Source organism: Nelusetta ayraudi, unplaced genomic scaffold (genome assembly GCF_046127955.1).
Source record: "Nelusetta ayraudi isolate G7.1 ecotype Tasmania unplaced genomic scaffold, CSIRO-AGI_Nayr_v1 ptg000070l, whole genome shotgun sequence".
Taxonomy (NCBI): Eukaryota; Metazoa; Chordata; class Actinopteri; order Tetraodontiformes; family Monacanthidae; genus Nelusetta; species Nelusetta ayraudi.
Window position 1 is genome coordinate 5,546,885 of NW_027466120.1, and position 19,771 is coordinate 5,566,655.

Consider the following 19,771-nt stretch of genomic DNA (forward strand, 5'->3'; position numbering starts at 1 on the left):
CTATTGTGCGTCCCTTGCGACATTGGGAAAGACAAATTGCGCAAATAAATTCCAAACAAGACAATTTTGTACAGTTGCTGAACCTACATTTTAATGACCTGCAACACATAAACACTAACATATTGTGATTTACAACAATTAAAAAAGGGTTGTGGGGGGTGTGGAACTGTCATATGAAGAAGCAAACAGTTTCACAAGTCAGATACTCCCCTGACATTACACAGGACCAGAAGAGGTAGCTGATTTCACTTACATACATTATTATAGCATGGACAAACTGGTTTGACTTCTGTAGACCAACAACAGACCTGCAGAACGTGATGCAATGCATTCAGATCAGATATAGTGGCAAAACACAGTGCACAATGTTTACTTTTGGTAACTCTTACGTAGAAGCTCTTTAGGCATGTGGATTCATATGTACACCTCATGTTGGAATTGCCAGCAGCCACACATTCAGTCAGTTATGAACACTTATGCTGTTAAGATGTTGTGTTAAGTGTCATAAAAAGGAAATGCAAAAAGAGGAACACTCAAAACGAATATTTATGTTATTGTACAATCCATAATATTAAACAAATAATAAAAGAAAAACAATTAGCAACATGTACAGTATTTGAATGAACAGAGGACATAACGTGCCTCAATATGTCCAGTCCACAAAGAACTCAAGATGATAGGAAGGGGAGGGGCCAGTGTCTGGAGAAACATTCATGATTGCTTAAAACTTTGAATGTGTAGGTACCTTTGCATGTCTCTTCTTGGTCAGTTGCTGTGTGTGTAAATGTGTGTTCGTTGTGTATTGTTAGCCAAGGAATGTTTCATGGTGCAGAAAAGGAGTAAAGTGACAAAAGCAGAGGAGTGGAGGGGAGTTTTCAGTTGGTGTAGATCTGGCCTTCAGGCGGCTGCGGAAGCTTCATGTTCTCCTTGCAAGTCATGAGTCGTCGCAGCTCCAGGAGCACCATCTGGATGCTGTAGGAGTTTTGCCACTTGGAGAGTGCAGTTATAGCATGTATGTCAACCTGGAGAGACAGGGGTGGAAATGATTGACATCATCAATAAATACATATTTTAACCTGTTATATTTCTGAGCTTCTTCATTGAAAGTAACATGCGTAGTACAGCTGAAGATTGAAAACCTAAAAGAAGTTCTTTTGGCTGTTTTTGTTGCAGTTTCTTGCCAGTAACAAGTGCTCAAAGGTTTTAACACACCACATGTATTTTCAAAACTAGTTTTATTTTGTACATAGATCATTGGAATCATTTTAGAATGATTTTCAGAACGTTTCTTCATATTTCCTCTTTCTTCACCTGGCTAAATGTAATATACCTCGCCAGACCAGCACCAGCAGCAATGGCAATATCCACTATCCTCGTTTCAACTCAATGAATTGTAAAAGTGATTGACACTTGAATGTTAAGAGTATTGACCTTTAAATTAAAACCACAACACAAGCCATTCAGAGACATGCACAAGTTATAATACCAAGAAAAGAAGCTACATACCACACCGCTGGAGTTGTGCACACCATTCAGATTTATCTTTGTCACAAATCTAACATATGGGGGTAGCTCCGGGTATTCTGGTCCACATTCAACCTTTAGATTGTACATCCTGTTCTCATAGCTTGTCTGTGGGCAGAAAACAGGTCATTTTAAGTGAGTGAACAGCCCATGATGTACCGTCAGTGTTGCGTTTAAACTAAATTATACTTGCCGACTTTCACTGTCATATTCTATTTTCTCTCTTTGACGTCTTACCCACGTCACATCATGATTGGAAAAAGGCCGCACTCACCCTTGGGGGTCCCAGGATCACCCCCCTCCACCGAGTCAGGGTCATGTCCTCATCGTCCTCCAAACCCCAGCTCACTGTTCCGTCCCCGACACCTTTCTGGCCCTCCTCCAGCTCTTCCAGGAGCCGGAAATTACGTGGAACCTTAACACCTGTTTGTGAAAAGAACATAGCAATGTAGAATAATTACTCTCCCAAGTTCACAGTCAGAGAGACGGAGAAAGAGCTGTTTCATGTTCAACTGCGAGCTGGTGGCACGGCTCTGAGGAAGGAACACCCGGTGGACACCCACCCATCTGTGTGTTCCGACATGATGTTTATTCACGCTTTGGACGCCGTGCTGCGACAGCGCTTCGTCGTCTGGCCTCTGCAGTCAGACATTATGGTGCTGCTGCACTGTTAACTGTTCCAGCTGGATGCGGCAATTCATCCGCACATCCACTCTCTTCATAACGGCATATATATAATCGCGGCAGTGCTGTTGGAGTACAATTCTACGCAGTACATTATTTTCACAGACTCTACTAAACCATGAACGAGACTTTAATGTGGAGCATAAACACCTGGTTATTAGTTACTGCAAATCAGCTTGGTGACGCGTCACTTTATTTATGTCATAAAGCAGCCCAGTGTCGCAAACAAGCCAAAACACTCGGTTAACGGTTCGTCGCTTTCATTTAAACGCTACTAAGATATTACCCGGCTGCCGGGGACATGTAATAGACGTTTCACGTTCCTGTTCCACCATCACATCATTTACCGGACCGAGTCACTGTGCACCCCGTTACCCAGCATTAACTTTACTTGCGTTAGCTTCCCCGTTGGGTGACAAGCATTGTTTCCTATTCATTCGCAATAAAGAAAAAAAAAAAAAAAAAAAAAGCATCGGCTCTGATGCAAGTCCAATTTTACGCACACGCTTAGAATGAGAACATAAGAGGCCCTTGTTATGTCGCACAACAGTTCTACTTGAAAATCAAACGGTGGCAGTTAGTTTACGCCACATTTCCATTGTTATTTCTCTTCAATAAATTACCTGAAGGGGCGGCGACCGCCATCTTGTCGCTGCTCAGCGGGCACGCGCACGCACGTAGATTTGCGCCGGTTCACTGTGCGTGCGTGCGCGTTACAGGCGCAGGTCCGTGTTTGCGTTTCGGGCAGGTTTCAGGCAGCATTGTGTTTATGAAGCCTGACGGACAGACAGCACATCATCCCAGCAGCCGGGTACCGCCGACTCAGGTATACAGGAAGAGAAGTACGACGCGAGGCCAACACACTAACGAGTCACTTTTATGGTGCCTCTCAAAAAGTCAAATTCAACCCCATGTTTACCTACTACTGTAAATTGTGTGTACACTACCAGTCACACCCTATGAATGTCATGTATTTTCTTTCATTCTCACGACTACTGACATTGCTGTTTCTCACTGAAGGCATCATAACTACGTATGAACCCACATGGAATTATGTAAGAAACCAAAGTGTAAAATAACTATTAATATATATACACATACATAAATATGTGTGTCCTAGATGTATGTATGTACGTGTATTAATATATATGTTATATGTAAAGACTAGTACTTTTATATTTTAGTCAACTTGCGAATGAACACCAATAACCATGAAATTATAGGCTATACACAAAAGCTTGACCGAAGGCATAAGGTTTAAAAATAGGCCTACCGATATTTTCAGCTCCTCTCTGATCCTCTGGCAAGCCGTCTGTGCTAACTTTAGAATAATGACTGAGTGCAACAACAAAGGTTTTACCACACAAGTACATGCAGTATAAGTAGGTGATACTTTCGGTGTTGGTGGCAACGGCTGACGCTGAAGTTTTGTGCCCTAAATCCACTCAAAGTAAAAATAAAAATGCATGGATGTCTGTTCATACGTGGACAGCGATGTAGGATTGTTCCTTTAAAAAAAAAATGTTTAAAAAGCCTGTGGGAAAAAGATAGCGACATTGATCACACAAAACAGATATGGTAATTATCAACTTTTTATTTTGTTAATTTATAAATACACTTTAATATATACATTGTTAGTCTTCCAATTTGAAGACAACAAAAAGGCATCGAGGCATTATTCTGATATCTAGAACCCCATCACCATTGGCATACACACCCTACTACAACATCCACATGGGCGTAGCCTCAGGAGAGGCTACTGAAGGGCAATTTAAAGTCAGAAAATACAATGTTTCCCCTTATCGCTGGAAAGATTTACAGTAAATCAATAAGGCAAGTCAATAAAAAGTCTAAAGATGAATACAAATGTGACTTTAACGTAGCAAGTCCAATATACCAACGACCACTGGCCACACCACTTACCAACGAGTTGTTTGCATTTTACAAAATGTTATTTCTAGAGGGAAAATATTAAGTTTACGACACGTCATCAAATGGTAGCTCATTGTCTGAAAGCAGAAAAAAATAAATACAGTTTATCACGGTTCCACCTCAAGAACAAGAGGCCAGGTTAATTGATTTACAGTATATGGCTACAATAGAAACTATAATGCATTGTATCAATCTGGCGTCTTTGGCCAACATAGTTATGGAAATGCCTAATCCAGAGAACTGCTATTATGTTATCTAATTGAAAAAAATCTTAAACTTCAATTAGAGAACTTCTTATACAATGCTGAGTTCACCTGGAGTGTACAAATTACAAATAAGTCCATTTCCATTGCCAGGCTTTCACCATGTCATCCAAAAATAGCAATAATGGCAAGTCATTTACTTTATGCATGTCCCGTTTAGTACTTCCGACTGTCTCTGCTATTGTTCAAAATGCAGGATTACAAAAACATAAGCTTTCTTTAAGAGTGCAATCACTATTGTATCTTAACAAATTTACAGAAGCATTAAAACACCCAGTCCATCCAAATCCTCAAACAAAACAAGGTCTCTTTCAAACCAGTATCCAAACAATATTTTTGCCAAAGAGAACAAGAGAACAACTTCTATCAAAGGCCTTTAACTCTAACATGGTGCCACTAACTGTATCCATTTAATCAGCGTATATTACACGAGCTAGCGCACACAAAACTGTTTCCCACAATACTGTGCAAGCACTATGCAATCTGCAGTGTACTTCTTATGCTGACCTATGGTGAATCGTTTTATATGATCAAGTATAAAGGATTCAAAAAGAGAAAATCTATTAACAGAATTTTGGTTTAAAAAATACTATTTCTATCACTTGAATTGTACTACCATTAACCACCAGAAGCGCATTAACTCAGGCATTACAAAGCCAGTCCTTACAGTCGTACTGGAAAATATTTGTCAGGTTTCCTCGGAATTAAGAAAACATTTTGGTACTCCAGACCTTGGTCGCCTCACTTCTTGTGGAGTAGGCACAACCCTTCTATAGTCCATGTCTGTCTATGCACACAGTCGGGGGGGAAGCTGGTGACCCGGTATATTGCTTGCACTAGCCGACATGCTGTATGCATGCACGCATTCTTACGTCTTTGTAAGTGACATCTTGATTAGTAAAAATAATTTTGTCATGCAGTTTAATGAAGTAGCTGAAATTTTGACCTCCAGTTTCTTCCATCTTATCAAATAGGTGTAAACAATTTATTTTTCTTTTGTTTAAAAAAAAAAAGGCATTTTAACCTAATCAGACGAGTTAAGACGTATAGTTAAGGGCCTTGTATTAAACTGCATAGTTATTAGCTGTACAACACATTTACAACTGGCTGACAAAAGCGATACAAAAAACAAACCTTCGATCAAATAACCTACGACATAATCTCATTTTAAGGAGTGGAGGAATTCCTGCTTGGTCAGCCTTCACCCAAGCCCTTGCAACATCACCAACTCTGTCATGCTTGTCAAGGTGGCACACAATGACTGCATGACTGACAGGAAAATGTTACGTTCTAAAAGCCGACGAGCTAAAGTGTAGTGAGTGAAGACGGCTCCACACACAGTTGGCACATTATGAGGGTGTTTGTTTAGCTGAGACACGAATCCCAGACAGACAGTTCCCATTGCAACAACACAAGACGTGCTGCACATGAAACGACAACTACAGGAGAGAAAGACACAAGTACTGCATCTTCAGCGTGAAAGGCAGCTCGAACAAAACTGCATGTGCCTGTTTGTTTTTTGTTTTTTGTCAACCGTCCTGTTTACCTTTATTGTAAAAAACGATAAGTGCTGTTCACAGAAGACAGACGTGATTATCTGCAAGTATTATGAAGAAGTGGCAGACTGACTCAGCAAAGAGGAAAAAAAAGCATGACAATTGTGAAGTTCCCCATCCACTCTTGAAAGTTTCAAAGCAAGTTCTCATTATCTAAATTTTTCTTGTAAATATCCAAGACACAAATTCATCAACAAAAAAAACAAATAAACAAAAAACAACTACCGGATCTTTGATTGTGACAAGGTACGTCTAAATGACAATAAGCCATTATTTTTTTCCTCATGCTGGAAAGTACACAGCTGGCTCTGACTCCTAAATTGTCGTCACAAATCCAAGACTAAATTTGAAAATATGGCTGTGTCTTGACTTGTTGAAGGGTACTTGGAATGGCGTGCTTAATAAATCTGATTGGTTAGTCACAACCTCCCCATTCACACTGTGTAGCTGAAATCAAATGTGCAAAAAGCAATTAAATGTAACAGTTAACAAATAATTTGTTCTTTAGCTATAAACATTGGTAATGTGCCCAACATTTAGCCTAAATTTTGTTTAATTACTAGCACATCAAGCAAGACATCTGGGAAGAGATGCCAAAAAGCAGCGCTACACAAGATCTAATTTATCGCCTCTTCAAATGAACAGGGAAAAAAAGCATTCACTCTTTCAAGTATTCTTTTTTGGGGGGGAACCGTTTGATTTTTGGGTCAAAATGGAAACTTTTTCAGAATGTGGGGCAGTAAAATCTGTGTCTGACCATACCTTCTAAACCAAAATGCAGGTGTGTCTGCATGCGTTAAGAGTGAGCGATTAGCTGACTTACAAAGAGTTAAGGATATATTGTAATTCTGAAATGTTGAGTTTCATATATGAGTAAGAAAAAATACCGACAGCAGAGCCCTCTTTTTGACAAACAGACAAAATGTGCAAGACTTAAAGCTATGGCCTCTGAAATAGTTAGATTTCTCTTCCAATGGATTACAGTTTAAGTGAGGCAAAAAAAAGGGATGAGCTGGACGGAACCAGCGTCTTCTGAGGTAGGGTGCAGTTAGCCTGCGGCTTTACTTGACTTTGTGAGCCCACTTCAGGTCGTCTGCCCTGGGTTTCTCCCCAGTCACACCTTGGATAAGATCCTCCAGGTTCCTCCAGAAACCCAGCTTCTCCAAGGGGTAGTTAAGCCAACCTGGACAAAATCAAACATCAGCGCTAAGTTGTTTGCCTCTTTTGGAATCTTGCATACAGGCTAAACTTTCTCTAATTGGAACAATAAAACTACCTGTAGTGATGCAGAAGTAAGTCTCGTGAGGGGAGACGTGGTGGATGCGGTGGTGCTTGCGGGGAAGGATGATGTGCCAGTCCTGTAGGAGCACCACCCAGCGAGGCAGGCCAAAGTATGTGTGCGACCATTTGTGAATCTGGTTGGTGAGGGTCACAAAGATGGCCAGTGCAAACAAGTAGCAGTACAAGGGGTAGATATGGTAAATCTCCGCTGTGAAAAAAGAGAGGCAGACGAGGTGAGACCTCACAGATACTCAGAAGTACAGGTACACAACTTAGATGAGGTTTTTATGTTGCAGAAAATGTCAAGACTCTGTTTGTACAAGGAAAACTCACCAGGGGAGAGTGTGAGGAAGTTGAAGGCCATGTTTGCTAGCGGGACTATGGTCAGCATGCAGTTGTCACCATTGGTCTCAATAAAATCATGACGGGTGATGGCTGTGGGGTCGATGTGGTGCTCTCGAAATGGTCGTATAAAGGCCTGCAAGACACACCAGACACCATGAAATACTTTATTCGGAATACAACAACAAAGTTACAAATCTGAAGATGGAAAGAGTTTACACTCAAACAGTACCTTTCCAAAAATAGGAAGATCGACTGAACCCCACGTGTCAGCCCCCCAGTGAACAAGTCCCGACGCAAAGTCTGCAGTGAGTATTCCTGCAACTGAGAAGTATAAAGGTTGAGGAGAAGACAGAGGAGGGTTTTCTTCCAGTTTTTTAAGGTTCTACTTACAGATACTCAGCACGATGTACCACAAATGTCCCAAATGGAAATTGGCAAGTAGGTGAATGAAGTTGAAGGCCATGAGAGAAAAGCAGAGGACGACACTTATCCATTCTTGACATCTTTTGCCTAAAAGAGACAGCTTGCGTTAGCACAGCCACAAGCAGCACATGAATGTGTTCCTTGGTTTGATATTCAGTACAGCACGGGTGCTTCCAATGTCCCTCACATCATCATCACATGGTATACAATTATCTATAACTATGATGTCTATTGGCCTAAGGTTAGTGAACTTGTCAGCACAATTCTCCAACCAGATTCCTGCAACTGTGATATAGGAGTTGGGAGGGCAGTCCTCTGCACTTTGCATGTTACATGAATGTAAAGCAGCGGGGCCTGAAATACCTGTCCACATAATATGAAGCAAAGAAGACTACAATCTCAACCAATGTGTGAGAGAGAGAGAGGGAGAGAGAGAGAGAGAGAGAGAGAGAGAGAGAGAGAGAGAGAGAGAGAGACCCCCCTCTGGCAGCAAGAGTCGCACCAAGAAAAACTGTCACAAGCCGTCAGGTTGAGCTGGTGTGAGGAGCAAGTGTCTTACACTCGTCTTTGGTACGTTCAGGCTCAAAACGCACGCACGGTAGTGTGAGAAACTGGCACAGGCTCCGTAAACTATCTGGAACATTCATTTGGGCTAATGCCCCGCTCACTCTGCCAGGCAGCTCCAATCTGCGAGCCTGACTTATAGCAGCAACGCTGGTCATGAAAGGTCACAACAGCTTCGTGGCCGAACGAGGCACTTGAGCTTAAAAGCGGGAGCAATGGATCCTTCAAAATCTGTGTCTGGTGCTCGCAACGTCAGAGGGTACACGGCGAGTCAAAAACACTCTCACATGATTCCATTGTGCAACAACAAAAGTGTCACTGACGAGCCTGGCTGTCGCTGCCTCGTCCGTGTCATTCGTTTATAGCTGTTCGAATAAAATGGGGGGTGAGGGGTGAGGGGGGGGGGGGTCTCCTTCGATAAATGTGTAGGGTTTTTCCTGATTATTTACAGTTTAGTCACTTGGCAACTGTGCTATGTCGAGCCTGACGTTATGTCACGCCACTCATGGTCACTTGAACCGGAGGGAACGAGCCCGGGCGACGGAGCCGCTAAGAAGATCGACTCACCTGGTGAGTATAAACTGGCCAGTTCCTTGGCACCGGCGTGCTGTGGACCCCATCTGAGTGAACCCCGACCGGGTCCCTGCGGTTCTGGGCTCTGCATTTCCGCTCCACATATGTTCTCCTCGCCCATTCTCGCCATTTCTCCACTGTGTGGGCCCGGCCCCTTCAATCTCTTTACTCTCCGAGTCAGGAACCAACGGAGTCATCGACTTCTCAGCCGATAGGCAGCGTAGCGTCTCAGAGCCAATCACGAAAAAGCTGTTGAGCCCAAGAGCCAATCATAGACAAGGAATGCGGTCCATGGTTGAACGAGTGGCCAATAGGAGATAAGAGGAGAAGACTGCATTTCGCGACCCCACCCGGACTTGTGAAGCGTCTGTTTTCAGTCATTCCACTGGTCGAACAGCAGGTGGTGCTCTAGTCTTTGATTTGAGTAACTGTAACGTTTGACAACGTCAAACACGACGGTCGTGTCTTTTTTTTTTTTACGAGACTCTGAAATCTCTATTGTTATTATTGTGATGTTTAGTTAGCAAGAGTTTGAAGAAAACGAGATTAGGTAAGAATTAAATTTCTTGCTTTCACAGGAAGGGGAAACAGTTTGGTGAAGTTTTGGTTAATTTAGATGAGGGAATGCAGACAAGAAAAGACACGTCCGGTATTTTTTTTTTTTTAAATCAACTTTATTTATCATTTGCAAAGTTTACAGAAATGTAGATACAAGAAAAACGTCGCTCCCAAGCTACTTGGAGCCGTGACGCCACACCAAGTGCATTATGGGGGCTTTCCACCATGTTGACGGCTCCGCCGCTGTTCGGACCCGCCCCCTTTTAGTCGTTGGCTGCGGCTCATACTTTCATGTTATCGATAATTTGCAACTATGGTCAATCGTTGCTGTGTTTTGGGGTGCCACAGCTCCACACATGATCGCAAAGGGGAAAAGGTCGCCAATGGATTAACTTTTCACCGCTTTCCTGCCTGGCGGCAGAGTCACGGAAGCCAAATATCCGAGATCACCAAGGCTCGTCGGATCGCTTGGATAGCGGCTGTAAGACGAAAAGATATCTCCTTCAACAGCATCCCGACGTCTTTCAGAGTGTGCTCCCTGCACTTCCATTCTGGTGAGTTCAATAGAGTGTGCACTTCATCTTCATTATTGTTATTTTTTTTAATACGTTTCTCCCTCTCTCTCTCTCTCTCTCTCTCTCTCTCTCTCTCTCTCTCTCTCTCTCTCTCTCTCTCTCTCTCTCGCAACACCACACACAAACACCAAGGCAGTCTGAAGTTGTAACGCAACACGTGCTTGCTGAAACTTTATTTTCCTCTATTATATATGAAGTGTTTTCACGTTGCGTCATCAAAACAGGAACTCGCCATTTTGGAGATACTCGCACTGCAACCAATGTGTGTATGTAGCAACACAACCAGATTGTCACGATAATTGAACATGACGCGTCACGTTTAGGGCTATTAAGACGTGTGTGGTGCAGTACACATCGTAAGCAATTCTCATAAGAACACCAGAAGTTTGTTTTGAAAGAACACTGTAAAAAAAAAAAAAAAAAAAATACAGGTAAAGACCATCAAAACAATATGTGATTTTATTGACACACATATGACTGTTAACAATCAGGTGTGTTCGATTGGAGAGATATCTAAAACATGCAGGAAAGTAGATCTCCAGAAGCAGGGTTGGTGACCACTGAGTTAGAGCATCGCTTACATTGGCTTTTTATTACACACTCGCCATCAATTAGCTGATGCTGTGTCTCCCTCACTCAGCCGCACACCACCTGGTTATAGGCATCCAAACCTTTATAACACATAAGGTCTTCAGATAATGAAGGTAGAAGTGCCGTCAGGTGATCTTTCCAAGATGATGGGGCTAGCTCGTACGGATATTTACCTCCTATTACCCGTAATATTTCATTACACCGCTGTTTCTCCTCCTGACGAGTCCTTCTCTGTATATTTTTGCAGCTTCCATACGTTCCTCTTGGCTCTCCTGTCGTTTTGACATTTTAAATTCCGCCAAAAATGTTCATTCAACATGCTGTTGATTGTATTGTTAACATCTGAGTGTCTCCAATATGGCCACCCATCTGGGTAACTGGCAAAAATGTGACATTGGCGTAAACACTCTATAGTTTTTTCAATGTTTTTGCTTTTGTATGATGATTTATCTGAACATAACATTAGGTTCTGGTTGTGTAACCAGGAAAACCAGCAAATGAAATGTTTGAGTCGCATCCAGACTGGGCACCATCTCTACACCTGGGCCACACGGAGATAAAGGCCACAAAGCCTGCACGATATGAGAGAAGGGAAAAGAGAAAATGGCAAAGGACCTACAGTACACCTGTGATTGAAGTGACGGTGAAGGATGAACTTCTTCCACCAGGTAAACCCCATAGAACCAGCCATTACAAAACCTTATCTTGTATTTGTTGTTGTTGCAGCACCTGTATCTGGCTTTTTTTTTTAAGCCCAAAACATTTCCTTCAGGAGAATCAATCATATCTTGTTATCTACAGTGGAGGCGCCTGCATCACCGGAGGATGATCGAATAAAAGCAGAGGATGAAGTTGACGAGAGGCCACAGACGGAGTGCGACTTCTGCCAGTGTCGGCGCGCTGAAATCAACCGCCTGTTGGAAGAGAACAGGGCCCTGAAACACGAGCTTGACCGAAGGAAAATGAATGAACAGTTTCTAAAGGGGGACAACGTCAAAGTGAAGTACTACACCGGGCTCCCAGACTTTGAAGCCATGATGGGTGTTCTGGCCTGTGTTGGACCATACGTGACGCAGAGTAGTAAAATGCTGTCCCCTTTTCAGATGCTTTTCCTGACTCTCATACGCCTGAGGCTGAATTTGCCAACACAGCATATTGCCCACCTCTTTCACGTGGACAGAAAAACAGTTTCCAAAACCTTTGGTGACATCATAAATGTCTTGCATGCGCGCGTCAGCCCGAACTGTTCAAGGCGAGATGCGTTGCATGTGGAGAACACAGGGAAAGTAGCCCTTCCCCGACCTCACGGGGAAAGTGTGGACAGGGTGATTGGAGCCGTCCGCAACAAGTACACAATGTTGTCAGCGAAATTACCAGTTCGCACACTGTTGGACACAAAGGATGAAGACCAGACATTCCATGATAAGGTTGTGTCTGTATGTTGTGCACTGACAAACATGAGCCCTGGTGTTGTGTTGAAAGAAGAAGAAAAAGACGAAGAATCCTTTATTGATCCCACACTGGACAAATTTCCCAAAATAGAGAAGCATGAGTGATGCTTCCACCCTCGCCGAAATAAATGTGTTTGAAATGCAGCGATTAGTTTCAGTCTCATTCATACTTGCAAATCTCAAATGACTTGCATGTGTCTTGCAAACAAAGAACAATAACGGTAAGATTTGTGAAGTGTCACATACTCGGATGTGTAAATAACCTTAAGTGTTTATAACCTGGGAACACGGGACGCGGTGCAGCTTGGAGGCTTCGAGGGAAAACGTAATGTTACATATAAACTGTAACCAGTGCAAATGAGCCTTTAGTTCAAATTTTTTGTAAACTACAAAATTGTGTCGCCCTCATTGTATTATTTTTGTGCTTTGCTGGATACTTTATTTCCAGGCAGCCGCTGCAGACACAGTGAAGCGCTCCATCAGATGAAATGCAGTATTGAATCCAGAGAGCTCAATGATCAGGTCAGTGTGCACTCTTCCAGACCCCCATCTCACATCTGATGTTGCCAACGACGCTGTTGGGCAGCATATCTTCCTCACTGTGGACACAGCCGGTTTCCCGATGTTGGTTGCGACAACAGAATGCATACTTTCCCTGTCCGTACTCCAAAAAAAAACATGCCTGCTTGTTAAGACAGGTGTTTAGTCAATCACAAGAACACGGCAGCAACTTTGTGTCTTCGGGCATGTCGACGTGGTCAAGGCGACATGCTGAAGTTCAAACCGATTATCAGTATTATCCGGGGAAGAACGGTGTTTTAAGTGATTGAACGAGGTGGCCGCATTTGTTGGGGTCAGACAGCCTGAACTGAGGTGGTCTTCAATGTACAGTATACAGTGGGAAAACACCAGAGAATTCTCTCCATATCAAATTGTAGCTTTCACTGGCGCAGCCAAACTTTACTCATTAACTTGTCAGGTTTGCAGCGGCCCGCTTCACTCCTTGATCACAGGCCATGAATGTACTTCAAATCTGTCAGACACATAAAAACATTGTACTTCACTCATAAAATTTTTACACAGACCTGTAGTGTCAGATATGGCTTATTAGATTCATTAGGTTGAGTGAAATTAATAATAAATAAATAAAATCTGCACAGCTTCACATGCTTGTTGCACAAGTCTTCCTGGTGTTCGGGATGATGGTTAAAGTGACAATTGCAGAGTTGAGGAGTTACCACATAGATGGATAAGAAAAAAGGACGCCATCAGAAGAAAAGGGTGAATGGACAAAAAAAGAGGTTTAAGCTGTATTTGCAGCACAAGTACAAGGTCACATAGACTGTGTTTCTTTTTCTTTCTTTCTTTTTTTAATGAAATATAAGCTATGGGTCTATGCTTGCATAAATATTTCCATTATGCATATTGATCTTGTGTACACTATGTTTTGTGATACATGTTTTTCAGCAGATGAATGTGCCGTATGTGACCAGAGTTTTAGGTTGTATGAGTCAACATGCTTTCGTCACCTTATTCTTCTCTTTCAAGACTTGCACTATTTTACAATTTGACTCATGCATGTCTTTCAAATATGAAACGAAATAGATGAAATTGAAAGGCTTCACAAGAGTGGAATTTACGGTTACTTTGGTAAAAAAAAAAAAAAAAATCAATGTGTCCAGGCTTTTCAAGGCCAGATTTAAAGGTATACTATACTAGCATTAAGTGTCTCTTCAGTAAACCTCTATTGTTTCACTTTATCTGAAAAAATACACACGTATTTGTTTGTTTTGGTATTGAAATATCCAAAATTAAGATAAAATGTGTTATCACTGTAGTTATTGACAATTCCCAACTTAAGTCACAAAATCTGATATGTTACAGGGGGGACATTTTTTGCAGGGTTGGCGTGTGGATTTCTGGGAAAACGGATGTTTGGAATACGGGTATATAAGTATTTTTTGCTGTTCTCCATAAAAGTTGTTAAACAAAAAGAAATACTTCTGTGGATCTTACGTTACGTAAACGTTCAATGGCCGCTGACCACCAGATGGCAGTAGCGCTACGTGCTCGAAGACAAAATCGTCGCCTTTTCCTCGCGCCATTGTCCTGAAGCACTGGTCAACTGGTACTGGTCTCGGAGTCAGGTCACTGTCACACAATTGTAACTGATTGATGTGCTACACACAAAATTTACAACTTTGCGTGAAACGTTTTACAATCTTTATTGATGACGTATTGTGGACTTGCTGTTCAATAGCTTGGAGTTTATTACGCCTTTCTTAACACCTATTATGCGATAACGAAACGGGTGAATCACTGTCTGGTTTCACAATAAGAAAACAACTTGGGTCGCTTAAAAGCAGTGCGTAAGAGCGGCGGGGTGCTTCATTGTCAAGGGCTGCTTCCAGGGATCAGGGATCTTCTTCCATACGAGCGCACATAAACTTAGATAAATCGTTTCCAGAAGTGTGTCTATATTTTTCTTCTAAATAACTCGATTGCTTTGTTTTACGCGTACGTCACATCAAACGTATATATAGTTATCGCGTGTGGGGTTAATACATGTAATGACACTGTTAATTCCGTCGTTTCCCTTTCTGTTTTGGTTCCTTTAATCATCCAGTGACAGAAACCCTTTGCAATGGCTGAATACGGTTACTTTTATCATCTTTGATCTACCGGCCCGTCAAACTCGATGCCAAGTGTGGCTCGTCAACGCGTCACTCAAACTCTCTTTTTATTATCATGTCCAAGCACATGAATACGGGAAAGACCATCAAATTAGTACAGGTTGTCCGGTTGGCCCCATGCGCGTCACACACACACACACACACACACACACACACACACACACACACACACACACACACACACACACACCTGCCCAGCTAAACCACGCCCCCTCGCCTATAAAAACCCCCCGAGACAGGAAGACCTGTCAATTCTTCTGATTCCACACCCGCAGACTAGTCTCAAGTAGTTTCACTGCGCGCTATTACAGACGCTAACTGGTCGATTGGGACTCAAAACATTGCGACACTTTGCAAGCCGAACACACACACAAAAAAAAAACACCCAGGGCGACTCATCGCAGCCCCCCATGCCCCTGCAACACGGCGGGTGTTAAGATCCATGGAAGTGGCCGGCTTCTACGACGAGGGCAGCTTTGCTTTCCACAACCGAGACAGCATCATCAGCCCGATCGGCGGCGGCGGCGGTTCTTACTGGAGGCTGGGGGACTCGATGACGGAGTTGGGAATCGAGGAGCGGGAGAGAGCGATTGACTTCAGCGCCTACCTGAACTCTGCTCTGCACTGCCCGCAGCCGCAGCAGCAGCAGCCGGGCGACGTGTTCCCAGACTTCCTGGCAGAGAACAAGATCAAGAGAGTCGCAGCCGCGCAGAGCTACTCCCTGTTGAACGAGCTGGAGGCGAGTCAGTGCGACAACTTGAGGGGTCCCAGGGAGCCCAGGGAACCCTACTCTCTGGGCTACACCGAGCTGCAGGAGACCCGAGTGGACAGCGTGCTCGGCCACGAGCTGGTCGGGAGCCGCTACAGGTCCGCCGCCGCCGCCGCTGCCGCGCCCCCGGCCGACGACTGCCAAGACGAGGTGAAGATGGAGAACGGCTCGTCCGGCTTCGACATGAGGTCCTACCTCCACTACCAGTCCACCAGCGGCAGCCTCGGGAACATCTCCACCGCGTCCTCGACCTGCTCCAGCCCGCCCGGCACGCCTGCGCCGTCAGGTAAAAGCAGGTCGCCGGCGGGGGTGCGCCTCGGCGGCAAGACGTCGAGCGGAAAGTCCAAGAAGCGCCCTGACAAAGACAGCGACGAGTACAGGCAGAGGCGTGAGAGGAACAACCTCGCCGTGAGGAAGAGCAGGGACAAGGCGAAAATGCGCAACTTGGAGACGCAGCACAAAGTCCTGGAACTGGCCGCGGAGAACGACCGCTTACAGAAGCGCGTTGAGCAGCTGTCCAGAGAGCTGGCCACCCTGCGCAATCTGCTCTCCGCCACCGGACAGTGTTAAAAAAAAAAGAACTTAAACCCCGTCACCCTCCCCCGGAGACTCCCAGCACCTGGATCAACCATCGATGGAACGGAGGCGATCAAGTGTTTTTCTAAAGCGGTACGCTTCACAGGTGAAGACGGTGACCCAACAGTTTACAAGGACGCTTTGAATATAGGACCGAAGAAATTGGGGTGCATGGATTGCGCAATCATCCACGATTCTTCACCAACGTCAACGTAGCTTTTATTTTCTCAGACGTAGTTTTTTGTGTGTGTATGTATGCAGTATTTTCCTGTGCAGGTTTTTACATACGTGTGAGTGAATTTGTACATTTTGTGTGCGTATCTGGAGCAGTGGTTGTCAAGGGAAGAGTTGTGCTGCAGTGAAATGATGCAACTCCATGTAATAGTATTGGCAATGAATGAAATACGTCTAATTATTTAATGTTAAAAGGGAAAATGTTTTAATTGTACTTGATATTTTATTGAATTAAACAGATTTATACTTTGTTTAAACAATTTCCTTTGTAATTTCTTCTTTTATAACCATCTTTTGATGCAGGTGCACGCTCAGACAGACTAAACCTCGCCTTATCCATACACACTCATGATGGAAACCTGTGCATTGGAATGTAGGACTACAACAATTATAGTCTGGGCTATTTTGTCTAAATTGGATGACAGACACTGCGAATATAATGTCTGTTTCATGTGCATTATGTGAATTTCATGAAAAATCAAATGATATTTTACAAATGTGCATATTGTAATATGCAGAGGAATTTTCAGCAACTGACCCAGAATCACTGGCCATAGAGCAAACGACATTTCTTTGTAACGACTACATACAACATAGGTGTCTGGTTTTTATTCAAAGTATTTTGTTTCATATCGCTGCGCCACAGTTGGGCCACTGCGATGCCAGTTCAAGAATCTCTGCCTGACATCAGTGCTTGACATCAGGGTATGCATCCAACTAATTTATACAGAAATGATACTGCTGACAGCAGGGGAAAAAGGCATGGTCACACTGCACGCAGCACAGAAATATTTTATCTTTAGCACACGGCTCTGTCAATAGACTGCTGGGTCCACTGGCCCAGAGAGCGGTTCAAGGTTGCATGGAAATTAATCAGCAACTAACCTCTCACCACCTCAGGTCATGCTTCAACAGCCAAGACCTGGACGGGAGTCAGTGCATGCGAGATAGGAGTTGTCCTGAGCAAATCTTGTTTAGCTCTCAAGTGCAAGAACTCTCCGCAGAACTCGAAAATGGGAGTGACAAAGGAGGTTATAAGATAGATAAGTTGGCAATTGCTTTGCATTGGAATTTACCGAGCCCCCAGACTGCACTTTAGTGTGTGCACACTTTGTAACGTATCTGTCCTGAGCAAACCCAGGGCAGAAAATGGATAAAGAAAGGAGCATTGTGGGATTTGTGTGTGATCCGTGACTTTTTTAGGGTGAGCAATGTTTTTTTTGTCCCTCACATCCAAATTCTTAGGAAGAAGAAAAACCACCTCTGTTAGTACTTGTTGGAGACGTGTTTACGATATTGGCACCGAATCGTTATCTTGTCTAAATGAAGTGCTCGAGTGTTGTTGTTCTGTGCATGAGATGACATTTTGAATACAGTGGATGTTTCAACACACTCAGTGATGGAACAGTTTAGCTTTTAACTGTTGTGCAACATCCTCCCTTTCCAACACATCATTGCTTAAAGAATGCTACACCCACATTTAACTAAGACATTGTTATCCTCTGTGTATGGAACAATAGCGGGAGGTAGTTGTGGCCTGGCTTTGCAAAATGGCAAAAAAGTAAAACCAATAATTTTGAGAGGATTTGAGGAAAGATTTACCCATTGCAAGACGCTATTTAACACACAAATAACTTGTGAAAAGTGGCCGGATAGGTTTGCTGCAGTCGTGCTTCAGCTTTTCTTTTGTCAGGACTGTCAACGCTGGCACAGATTCATCCAAACATTCTAAGCATTCTTTCTTCGATGACCCCCCCATTTCCTAATGGAGCCCCCTCAGTCTTCCCTGGCCGTCCTGGCTTACATGCTGACAGGAGAGAGGGAAATTCCCACACAAGATGACCTCTTTTCTTCAAAGTTTAGCCCAGCCCCCTTTCCACATTTTACCGTCAATGGGCAGTGTCTGTCCGTAAACTCCTCATTGCATCATAGCCACTCCACAGGCCAACTGGTCTCCAAAAAACTCCACTGATAAAGCAATACAAACAGACACACACACTCACCTGTCAAATCACTGTCCACTCTGTACCAGTTGTTGAGCAGAGAAAGGAATTTTTTCTTAATTTTTTATTTTTAGCTATGAGTCAGGATCTAATGTGTTTCTTGTGTTCCATTTTCAGCAGCTTTATGTTCCTTAAAAACACTTTTATAGCAATGACAAAATCAGGTCTTTCGCATTTTTTCAAAAATGGAATGTTAAAAAAGGCTTTTATTGATTTACTGATGTATTTTTGTCTGTCAGCACCACGTTACACAACCAAGGGAAAAGCAAATAGGCACAAAGAATAAGATGTTTGTTTAATTGCTGCCCAGTGGATGAAGTTATGAAAGAGATATGGCTCAGAATATTTCGCCTACAAAGTGTTTGGAGGTTTTTTACATTTTTAACCAAATGCCCAATCTTTTCTGCTAGTTTTTATTATTTTTGTAATGTCAACATGTTGGATCTTGATGTTGCTTCATGTTAAAACAATCAATACCTTTTCATTCATTTGCAAACTGAAAATTATTAGAATATAAATCCATTTCCATCTTATTAATGAAAACATTGAGCACCTCACAGGTCTTTCAGTGTTTTAAATGTATCTTTATTTTATCGTGAACCCATGAGAAAAAAAAAAGCCCTTTTGAGTTAGTATATGTAAGGTAAGTGCATGAAACTGCCAATTGTTTTTATTTCAGGCCCTGGTTCATGTCAAGGAGTTCTCAGTTTCTCATGACAAGTCTCTCTTGCTCAAGAAGCATGCAGAAAGTGTCAATGTGCTGTCATTCTTGACCGACGCCCCAAAAAATTCCATACAAAAGAGAACATATCTGAAAAGTATGACTTTGCATGTTGAATTACAATTTCTCAAATAAGTGAAAGGTACACCGGATATCCGGGTGATGGTAACGGGAAGCTGGAGCACTTCAGCTACGGTAAACCATCTGAGCATGATCTGTCTTCAAGTACACCAGGATTTCGACATCTCTCCTTCACTTCTGCTATTTGGCTGTGGATGACTGTGAAAAGACACAACTGACGTGCAGAAGTGACTTGCGGTCACTACACAGCAAGTATCACTGCCCATTTGTTGTGCAACAACAGGCCGTCCTTGCAAAATTGGCGTTCACTTAATTTGCAGTCGCATGTTAGAGTTCATCTCAAGACACTCAACATGTAAAGTAAAGGTTTGAAC

General features: G+C 43.0%; 4 protein-coding genes across 7 annotated transcripts; 2 read left to right on the forward strand and 2 right to left on the reverse strand.

Moving 5' to 3' along the window:
* Positions 1 to 64: 64 nt before the first annotated feature.
* On the reverse strand, positions 65 to 2,990 carry LOC142898885 (ubiquitin-conjugating enzyme E2 variant 1-like). Of its 2 annotated transcripts, none has more exons than XM_076042159.1 (4): positions 2,832 to 2,990; positions 1,799 to 1,947; positions 1,507 to 1,632; positions 65 to 1,022 (listed from the first exon to the last, which is right to left on the reverse strand). In XM_076042159.1, exons 1-4 carry the CDS (start codon positions 2,851 to 2,853, stop codon positions 876 to 878), a joined length of 444 nt encoding a protein of 147 aa, XP_075898274.1. In that variant the 5' UTR covers positions 2,854 to 2,990; the 3' UTR covers positions 65 to 875. The 2 variants fall into 2 exon arrangements, with proteins under 2 accessions (XP_075898274.1, XP_075898275.1); XM_076042160.1 differs by lacking the exon at positions 2,832 to 2,990 and adding an exon at positions 2,088 to 2,259.
* A 3,793-nt stretch (positions 2,991 to 6,783) lies between these two features.
* On the reverse strand, positions 6,784 to 9,342 carry peds1b (plasmanylethanolamine desaturase 1b). The gene is made up of 6 exons (XM_076042158.1): positions 9,140 to 9,342; positions 7,976 to 8,095; positions 7,815 to 7,906; positions 7,574 to 7,718; positions 7,236 to 7,448; positions 6,784 to 7,142 (listed from the first exon to the last, which is right to left on the reverse strand). Exons 1-6 carry the CDS (start codon positions 9,273 to 9,275, stop codon positions 7,021 to 7,023), a joined length of 828 nt encoding a protein of 275 aa, XP_075898273.1. The 5' UTR covers positions 9,276 to 9,342; the 3' UTR covers positions 6,784 to 7,020.
* Positions 9,343 to 9,443: 101 nt separating this feature from the next.
* On the forward strand, positions 9,444 to 12,464 carry LOC142898882 (uncharacterized). 3 transcript variants are annotated; one of them, XM_076042155.1, is made up of 4 exons: positions 10,120 to 10,257; positions 11,117 to 11,242; positions 11,355 to 11,537; positions 11,671 to 12,464. In XM_076042155.1, the coding sequence occupies exons 2-4, from the start codon at positions 11,227 to 11,229 to the stop codon at positions 12,423 to 12,425; spliced, it is 954 nt and encodes a 317-aa protein (XP_075898270.1). In that variant the 5' UTR covers positions 10,120 to 10,257; positions 11,117 to 11,226; the 3' UTR covers positions 12,426 to 12,464. The 3 variants fall into 3 exon arrangements, with proteins under 3 accessions (XP_075898268.1, XP_075898269.1, XP_075898270.1); XM_076042153.1 differs by lacking the exon at positions 11,117 to 11,242 and having other exon boundaries at positions 9,444 to 10,257; XM_076042154.1 differs by lacking the exon at positions 11,117 to 11,242 and having other exon boundaries at positions 9,444 to 10,257; positions 11,364 to 11,537.
* A 2,785-nt stretch (positions 12,465 to 15,249) lies between these two features.
* Positions 15,250 to 16,852, forward strand: cebpb (CCAAT enhancer binding protein beta). The gene has a single exon (XM_076042157.1). It carries the CDS (start codon positions 15,456 to 15,458, stop codon positions 16,350 to 16,352), a length of 897 nt encoding a protein of 298 aa, XP_075898272.1. The 5' UTR covers positions 15,250 to 15,455; the 3' UTR covers positions 16,353 to 16,852.
* Positions 16,853 to 19,771: the final 2,919 nt, after the last annotated feature.